Source organism: Scyliorhinus canicula, chromosome 9 (genome assembly GCF_902713615.1).
Source record: "Scyliorhinus canicula chromosome 9, sScyCan1.1, whole genome shotgun sequence".
NCBI classification, from domain to species: Eukaryota; Metazoa; Chordata; class Chondrichthyes; order Carcharhiniformes; family Scyliorhinidae; genus Scyliorhinus; species Scyliorhinus canicula.
Genome location: NC_052154.1, coordinates 24,842,234 through 24,852,487, shown reverse-complemented (window position 1 = coordinate 24,852,487; position 10,254 = coordinate 24,842,234). Strand labels below are relative to the sequence as shown.

At 39.5% G+C, this 10,254-nt stretch overlaps 1 protein-coding gene across 1 annotated transcript in view; it reads left to right on the top strand.

Moving 5' to 3' along the window:
• The window catches only part of LOC119971160 (gigaxonin-like), a 58,615-nt gene extending 50,841 nt beyond the window's left edge, over positions 1–7,774 (top strand). Inside the window, 5 exon segments of the mRNA XM_038806356.1 lie at positions 4,854–4,897; positions 4,900–4,962; positions 5,853–5,933; positions 5,936–5,995; positions 5,998–7,774. Of these exon segments, the coding sequence (XP_038662284.1) occupies positions 4,854–4,897; positions 4,900–4,962; positions 5,853–5,933; positions 5,936–5,995; positions 5,998–6,035 (286 nt within the window). The 3' untranslated portion in view covers positions 6,036–7,774.
• Positions 7,775–10,254: the final 2,480 nt, after the last annotated feature.

The following is a 10,254-nucleotide window of genomic DNA, read 5'->3' as shown; positions in this document are numbered from 1 at the left end:
CTCCTGGTCGTTCAGTTTGGGTTTCTGCTAGGATCACTCAGCTCCTGACCTCATTACAGCCTTGGTTCAAACATGGATAGAAGAGCTGAATGCCAGAGGTGAGGTGAGTGACTGCCCTTGGCATCAGGGCAGCATTTGACCGAGCAAAACTGGAGTCAATGAGAATCGGGGAAAACTCTTGGTTGGTTGTAGCTGGCATAAAGGAAGATGGTTACGGTGGTTGGAGGTCCATAATTTCAGCTCCAGGACATCACTTCAGGAGTTCCTCGGCAGTGTCTAGGCTCAACCATCTTCAGCTGCTTCAACAATGACTGCCTTCCATCATAAGGTCAGTAGTGGGTGTGCTCACAGATGACTGCACAATGTTCAGCATTCGCAACTCCTTTGATAATGAAGCAATCCATGTCCAAATGTAACACCTGGACAATATCCAGTCTTGGGTTGACAAGTGGTAACATTCGTGCCACACAAGTGTTAGGCAATGACCATCTCCTACAAGAGAGGACCTAACTATTGCTCCTTGACATGTCTCAGCATTACAATCATTGAATCCCCCACAGTCAACATCCTGGAGATTGCCATTGATCAGAAACTGAACTGGACTAGCCATATTAATACTGTAGCTACCAGAGCAGGTCAAAGGCTAGGAATCCTACGACTTGACCCCACAAAGCCTGTGCACCCTCTACAAGGCACAAGTCAGGAATGTAATGGAATATTCTCCACTTGCCTGCATGAGCACAGCTCCAACATCACTCCAGAAGCTCAACACCATCCATGACAAGCAGCCGGCTTGATTGGGTACCCCTTCCACAAATGTTCAATCCCTCCACCACCACCGAACAGTGACAGCCATGTGTACCATCTACAAGATGCACTGCAGTAACTCACCACGGTTTCTTAGGCAACCCTTTCCAAACCCATGACCACTAGCATCTCGAAGGACAAGGGCAGCAGATACCTGGGAACACCACCATCTGGAGGTTCCCTTCCAAGTCACTCACCACCCCAAGTTGGAAATATATCGCTGCTCCTTCACTGTCTCTGTGTCAACTCCCTCCCTTACAGCACTGTAGGTGTACCTACACCTCCGGGACTACAGCAGTTCAAAAAGGCAACTGACCACCACCGTCTGAAGGGCAACGAGGGATGTGCAATAAATACTGGCCTAACCAGCAAGATATCCCGTAATTTAATTTAAACAAAGATAGAATCCCTTTGGATATTCTAAAGTATGATTTTACAAGAAATCATGGTTAATATTATGAGACTTTTTTCCTTTCTATTTTAAACTTGGAAATAAAGGATTTACAAAAATATTTCTCTCATTTTTATTGTAACACATATACACGCCGCTTCTATTTCAGTTGGTTTGTGGGTCTACTGCTAAAGGATTGCAATCAAAACTTCAGAAAATGATTTCAATATAACGAGGGTTTTGGCATGTGTAAATCTGCCGTGCCCGGTCAACTGAAAGGAGGCTACAATGACATTTTCAGTCCTGGCAAAAGAATGGTGATTTTACAGCATTTGCTGCTTAATCATTGGAATCTTGGCCACCACTAAGTTCTTGTTTGATTTCCATTCATTTTGCATTAATAAGACTTTAGTAAAGTTCTGAACACAATCGCAAATGCATTTGGGCGAATGTTCCCTTTTGCTTGCACCTGGTAGCGACTGGCAATCTGTTTGCACCCTGCCTGATTATTGTTATTATAATCAGGTCCTCAAAAACAAATATGTCCCTTATTTTAAATACTGTTTGTTAATATAAAAATAACCTTTTGAGATTTTTTTTTTTAGTTCTCAAATTTGGCAAATAGAATCTGACTTCTCACAATGATGCAATTATTATGGAGGAGAGAAGAATCCACTTGGTAAATGAAATCATGGGGGGAATTTTACTGGCTCCTGGGGTGGGGGGCGGGGAAGAGAGAGAGAGAGAAAGCCAGGAAATATCCCTAACATTGGGACTCCCACCATCACCACACCCCCAGGATTTCACCAACAGTGCTGTTTTGGCAATTTTCTAAACTTTTAAGAGACTGAAATGCTCGGAATGGGAGCAGAGGGTATCACAACCATGTGGCAAATTGAATTGTGGAGTTAGAATGCAGCCTGCAACCTGTTGAAGTCGATCCAAACTCTCTGTTGGTTCATGCATTAACAATAATAATCTTTATTATTGTCACAAGAAAGGAGATTTGTTGTCGTTTTGAAAATGATGGGTGGTGGAGAAGATATTCAGTTCACCTGTTCATTTCATAAGAACCCCACTCTTTGCCATGACCTTGCAAGCAATGTTATAAAATAGTTTTCTTGCAGAAACGATGCCACATGAGAATTATAAATGAAAAATGATTTTATGGTTGGTCATTAATTTTTAATTAAAAACTCAGTAGATTACCAAAACTGAATAGAATGTCTTTGAATGTTAACTAACTTCAGATTAAATGTGTTTGTTCTACTCGCAATATTTGCATGGGGACGCGATCCAAAATCCAGACGGAAAAGGACAATTTATGGCTTTATTAAATATTGAAGTGACATCCAGTGTTCTTATCCAACTGCGCCGTGCAGTATAAATTGTTATTTCCATGACTGTTGTTATCTCGTTCTACTGTGACTTACAGTTAAAGGTTACTATCAATGAGATGAGGATAATTATTTGTATGGTCAGGACATTCCATGCAGTTGGTGCATAATGATGTCTTCATTGTTGGATTATAATATAATCAATGCATGTCTGAACGACTCAAAGAAGATATAGCATTATACGGCATAAATTCTGACAAAATAATTAAAATGTAAATTGCTCGAGTTTTCCTCCCTTTTTTTCATACATTTCAGGAGGCTTGGGACAGATAATTTTGCCTGCTACATTAAGAATGATTTAATTTAATGGTTCATGTAATACAATGTCAGTACACTTTTGCCACGACAAGTTCACAAGTTATAAGTGAAATTATTGACTTTTCTAAAAAGGTTATTGCCAGATTCAATAAATCCTGTATCACATTTGCCTTTACAACCTCCTGTGAGTTTTCCTACCTGTGTCTGTCCTGTATCTTGTGAAGGAACATTTTTGACAGTGGTTTGGATTTCTTTTTATTCACACTGGCTACCTCTCTTATTTTTCCCCCTTTCTGGTTTCTGTAAGTAACAGTTCACCTCTGGCATTCTTAAATGGCGATGGGTTCAATCAGAATTTCTTCTATCCGGGTTTTCCTATTGCCCGGGGTTACTCGTTACCGTGCGATTGACCCCAAGCCGGTCAAATGGTCTGTTGAGTCCGCCCCCTTAAAAGGTCCGTGGTGCAGCACTGATCATCGCCAAATTAAGTGTTGTCGACTGTGCTATCAAGCAGCACTTAGTCAACAATAACCTTCTCACTGACACTCAGTTTGGATTTCGTCAGGGCTGCACGGTTTCTGACTTCATTACAGTCTTAGTCCAAGCATAGACAAAGAGCTGAACTCGAGAGTGAGAGTGACTGCCATTGACATCAAGACAGCATTTGAAGCAGTTGAGGCTCCTTCATTAAATATTTTCAAGACAAAGATAAATAGTTTCTTGAAGAATAAAGGGTTATGGTGTCCCTTCACCACCGACGAACAGTGGCAGCAGTGGTGTACCATCTACAAGATGCATTGCAGCAACTCCCCAAGGCTCCTTCGACAGCACCTTCCGAGTCTGCAACCTCTATCACCTCGAAGGGGAAGGACAACAGATGGATGGGATCACCACTACCTGCAAATTCCCCTCCTGGTATCACACCATCTCAACTTGGAAATATATCACCATTCCTCCAATGTCACTCGGTCAAAATCCTGGAACTCCTTCCCTAGCAGCACTATGGGTTGTAACCGCACCGCATGAACTGGCTGCAGTTCAAGCAGGCGCCTCACCATCACTTTCTCAAGGGTAGTTAGAGATGAATAATAAGACGCCAACATCCCATGAACAAATATATTTTAGAAAGCCAATGGCTAAAGTAAAAACTGCAGTCTGGTCCAGGAGTGTTTCCCCATTGATGTGTTTTTTCTTTAATGAGGAGAGGAGGTAAATGATGGGATGGCCTGCATAATGGTACGAATCACCTCGTAATTTTCTGTAATTTTGGATCCACAGTGATGCAGTTTGCATTAGATGTGTCATTTCTGTGATACATTTTTGTAACCCTTTCAGAACCTTGAGTAGGGTGATTTAACTCATCGGTCAGTTCCAAACGCTTATTTCTGTGTGATTTGGTTCTGTTCCAGGACAATCGTAATAAACTATTCACTCAGACCTGTATCTTTTTGGCATTCTAGGTGTGTATTCTCTGCAGCTTACCAGACAACTAACCATAACTAGTTTGTTCAATTGTGTGCTGTAGAAGAAAAAAACACAATAAATCATCTGTGGATGTAAATACTCAAATCACTCAATCATATACTCGAGGCGAGATTGACAGATACCTTAATATTGCATGAATTTGGGGATATGAGGATAGTCTGAGACAGTTGAATTCAAGTAGTTGAGCCATGATAGTATTGAATCGTAGAGCAAGCTTGAAGAGCCAAATGGCCTAATCCTGCTCCTATTTCTTACGTTTTTTTATAGGCCTGCATAGATTGATGTTTTTTGTTGCTGTGAATTTAAATCATTGCACAACCTGTAGAAAAAGGACATACATTATTATTGAACCCTTTTTATCTTTTCGTGCTGTTGATGCTCACTCTAATTAAACGAACATTTAAACTATCTTGCAACGATCCTGTTTCATAATACATAGAATCAAAATGAACCAAACATCACTTGCAGTTCTGATCACGCCGTTATTGTCAGTAATGCATGATATGTGTTTGCAGATGGATATATTTGACCGATCAGTCGCTGTGCATCCCAACAAGCTCCTCTTTGTATATGGTGCTGTGCCTATTGGTGCCAGCATTTACGTTATTGGAGATTTGGACACCGGTAAGTGTCTGGGTCGTTAAAAGTTTGGATTCAACCTGATTTTCAAAGGCAGAATATTATGTTGGTATAGAATCATCCTATATTACAAAGTGGTGGGATATTGCTCTTAGCTGAGATTCTTTTCATGCTCATATCCCATATATTGAAAGCTGACCAAGCTGTCAGAGAACTGCTGGACAAAGGGTGTGTTTCTGGATAAAGGAATTAAGTAAAAACTTCCTGTCACTTTTGCCCACCTCCCAGCTGCCGATGGAATGGGTTGATGAAAGTTGCGTACTTGAAAGTACCTTTTGCTCATTTAATTAATCTACTAATTACATTTTGGAGTTTATTTTTTAATGTAACTATAAAATACATTTGGCTGTCGATTTTATGAAAAAAAATAATTTTGAGTACCCAATTATATTTTTTCCAACTAAGGGGCAATTTAGCGTGGCCAGTCCATCTACCCTGCACATCTTTTGAGTTGTGGGGGTGAGACCCATACAGACCACGGGCGAGTGCAAAATCCAGAGTGACCGGAGGCCGGGATCGAATCCCGGTCCTCAGGGATGTAAGGCAGCAAATCTAACCACTGCTCCACCGTGCCGTCCTGCATTTGGACTGTAGATAAAGGCTGTTTTCGAACAATTTGCCTGGAAAGCAAGAATTTTGCAGTGGAATATTTAGGAAGACGGATCATGTGTTGCATTTTCTTACCACAAAAAGAGCGTCAATCATAAATGTTCTCTCTGATGTTTTAAGTGGCAAAAATTTCTCCGTATTTATTTAAATGGCTTTTAACTATAGTTATTTTGGGAGAACACTTGCTTCACCGCGTAGTCAATGAAACTGCTCCCAGTGGTGCCCGAAAAAGCAGTAACTTGACATCTTACCTTCATTACTTCTAGGCACACAGTATGACTTTGTCAGAGAATTTACGGCAAGAAGTACAGGAACTTGGCATCATACCAAGCCATTACTCCCATCAGACCTCGGAGAACAGGTTGCGCAGCTCTGCGGATTGCAAATTGCAAACTTTTCAGACTACAGTTACACAAGGTCTTTTTCGCATACGCATATTCCCTCTGTAGGGCCAAGTGGACCATAATAGAAATGGTCAGTGGTTATACCAGTTAGGGACAATACATTCTCTGGCATAATGGGGGATAATCTTGCAACGCCTGATATCTCTCATTGAGATTGGTCATATCTCTCATTGTGACAGATTGGTCACAGCTAAAAATATATCCTGCAAGGGCAATGCATTATCACACACATTGTGAACCAGGACGGTTGCACTTTTTCCTTAATTTCTGAAGGCTCAGTTATGGTGTTTCTAATTGTAGAATTAAAATTGCAAGCCATTAATGGATAGTGAAATCAAATCTTCAGCTTCCTAATATAAAGTAATCATAAATTGATATTTATTGGGTACAAATCTGAAAAGAAGGTAGCTGTTTGAGAAATGAAATGAAATGAAAAAATAATTCTGGAGATAGTTACTATCCCAGTGAGAATGAACTCTGTTCTCATGTAAAAGTACTGATATAAACTGTAAATAAGTTTTATTTTTTTCACTGTTAAACAGTCATTCTGATACAAAATGTTGCATTAATTAATAACTTATCGCTTAAAGTTCAGGCTTGTAAAAGCAAAAAGAAAATTAAATTTCAACAAACAGCAGCGAAAAGTGGCTGTATTGTATGTCCAGCTTGCATGGACCATACAGCACCAATTCCACACTTGGGTGATGGAACTGATGGGCAATAGAATTGGTTACAGAAAGCCTAGATTTGACCACTGTTCATTTCTGGATGAGGATAGCAGTTTTTGAAGTGTCTTATAGATTGGCTACATCAGAGTGGGATAAGGTTGTTAGTGTTAGAATTAATCGATTGTTAAGTTAATGTCTTACACCTAACTTCCTAGCAACATTCAAGTTCAATAGTTGGCAACTTCAAAATAATTACTGGACCTGTCGAAGAACGTTACATCTCTGCTGTAAAGTTTCACATTGACATGAAATTGAAGCAGTTTCCATTCGTTATATAAGCAAGATTATTGTTCTTTTCAACGTTTTGCTAAATCACATTGCGTGCAATAGTTGTTTGGTAGTACAAAAGAGTATTCCTGAAGAAAGAAGACTTGTTGAAGCTTGTCATCTGCACTCATCAGGTCCAATTTGCAAGAATACCCAACATCAGGGGGAAACTGACCATTGGCATTCTTGCATTGTATCCTGGTGACGGCAAGATAAAAAGCTTCGGCAAAATCAGTCTTTTTTTTCAGCAGATGCATGTATGTTTAAAACCACGGATGATTACACTTGTTATTTCCATAAAATGTTATTTGACATGAAACTATAAATTATGAACTGACAGCATTGTAGGGTATAAACTGCAGTGCTATCCCAGAGACATCTCTGCCAGCACATTAATGTACTTTATACATGAAACTTTACCATCTTAATTAACTATTTGCTGCATGGTTTTAAAAAGTAGGCATTGCGCTACAGGATACTCCTGCCCTCTGAAATGATCCATCCATTCCACTCTGTCTTGTCACCTCCCTTTTAGAACTTGGTCTAAATTTTCTCTTTGCCTTGTGTCAAGTTTCAAGTTCTCCATTCTGTCACCTTAATTTCTTTCCAACATGTTCCTCTCCTCTTTCTTGTTTAATTATTATAATTTTTAGAGTATAATCTAGAGTACCCACTTTTTTTTCAATTAATGGGCAATTTAACATGGCCAATTCACCTGCCCTGCACATCCTTTTGGATTGTGGCGGTGAGACCCACGCAGACACGGGGAGAATGTGCAAACTCCACAAGGTCAATGACCCTGGTCTGGGATCGAATCCGGGTCCTCGGTGCCATGGGGCAGCAGTGCTAACCACTGTGCCACCGTGTCAAATTAACTGCAACAAATTAACTGAGATATCTTTCTGAATGTAAGAAGCACTACATAAATGCAGATTGTTACACTCACGGTGCTGATAGTAACTCATTTGTGTGTTAACTGGCTACCCCACCTGTGATGAAATTGTGCTGTTCAACTTAGCGTATACCTTCTGTTTTATCTGTGGAAGTTCAATTTTTTGAAAAAAAAGCAGTATTCAGGCCTGTCAGATTTTATGGGAGTAGTTACAAATAGAATTATCGTAGTGTAATTGTAGCTTGTGCATTACAAAATGTAACATAGTGGTGAGGTCACGTACGTACCTGACAGCTGACTGCTGTTTGAATGTTCTGTCATTTGCGTTAACATACAACAAGTTGGGTTCACTTGCACAAAATTGCATTTGGCATTTTTTTTAAGCACGCCATCAAGATATTCACTTATATTCATCATGCGTTGTAAGAATGAATGATAGGGCTTTAACAGTTTCAGCTATAATTCTTTCATATTAACTCTTCAGGCTCCATTACACTCTACCGAGCATTTAGGCTTTTAAATTTTTTCCTCGCCCGTTGCATCTCTTCTGAATATGGTGATTTTGTGCTATGATATATTTCTGCAGTCTCTTGCTAGCCTCTGGTACCCTTGGCTAAATACAAGCCTTAAATACTGAATTCCAATAGTGTGAGCTGAGCCAGTGAGTACCAGCAGCTTAATTGATCTTACAAAGCATTAAATTCAAGCCAGCCCCTGTCCCCATTCTTATATGCACGCATGTATGTATCCGCACACATACACTAAGTGTCATTGGCAAATTATTAAAACAAACCATCCCTATTGAATTTAACTCCCTTTATATCTGAAAGTGGGGAATAAAGTGGAGAGCAATTGTTGTGTCTTTATTTGCTGCCCAACTGAGACTGGCTGACTTAGCACAGATCCAGAATTGAATTTGGCCTGTTTCGGTTCTGACTAGCTAAGCACCACATTGTATCTATGCACTGCTCTATGGATAAGAGCTGCCCAGTGTGTACTTGTATTCATGTAGAATAAAAGTTGTTGCTTCTATGGCTTATTTTTAGTCGCTGGTGTTCACATAAGACTTCATAAGATCACTGTCCTCTGTATGGCGGAAAGCAGTGATTTGGCAACTGCTTAGGTAATCTTCTGAAGCAAAATGATGGCAGTGTGTTGTTTGAACCCTTTGTTGAATTAATGCTGCCAAATTCAGTTGGACCTAGAGCTTGTCCAATAATCTCTTCAGCGTGTTGTAGAGACATGCAGGCCTGATTGGATTTGTCTTAAATGTACCTGGGGCACAAAGGAAAAGAAACTGCTATGTATCCAGCACTAGGACTAAACGTCAGTGATCTGTTGGGAAGTGCACTATGGATTACACCCTCATAAGGAATCAGGCATAATTCTGGTGGTGTCCATGGTGAAATAGTTTACTGTCTTTCACTGCACAGTCCTCACTTAATTGAGGTACCAAAGAGACATCATCTGCCTAAACTGTTTTTCAGTATGAATCACTACCTATAGGAGGAGGGAGAACAAAGAGACAACATCAAGTCTAAGGAGACTTTGAATACATCTCTTCAAGTGTTTTCTGAAGATGTTTATTTACATAATGGTTAAACATGAATACATAAACATCAATTTTGTATTGAAACCTAAGTGTATATTACCAGATTAAGTACCACAAACTCATCACCTTATGCAGTATACTATGCTACCATCATTTAAGGGCACTTAACTTATGCTCGAACAATTAAAATGCCACTAAAATGGCGATCTTGGGATGTACCTAATGCAACATGATGGGGCAGAGTAACACGAAACATCCATGTGACCCATACTGCTGGGCATCATGCCATAATATAGTTTACCAAATATAATTTAACCACAACAGAAATGTTTGACCCTTTAACTTTTTTTTGTAGTGAGATGTGTTAAATTATTGGTGCAGAGCAATAGAAGATGAATTCACATTTATTTCTGAGACAGTATTAATTATTTTAATTTAATTTAATTATTTTAATTAATTAAATTTTAATTTAATGTTGCCCAGTCGTTAAAGGAGAGCTTTATAGTTTAAATTGAATTTGGATATGTAAGTTTCCAGAAGTTCTATAGTAACTTTCAGTACCAGAGATTTGCAACAGTACTGTTTAATTCATATGCTGCTGCATATGTACAATGCTCTATTCATGTTGATTCAGTTCTTTTGCACCAAAAAAATCAGGCAGCCAGTAATTTTCATTCGGCAACCTCTCCAAGCAGTATGTCTAGACTGCAAAATATGGGCATTTCTCTGTTCCGAACCCTTTACCCCTTTTCACTTTCTGCATATAAAATTGCAACCATCAAATTTATAATCATTTGGTAGTACGGAACTCGAGTATTGGCTGAA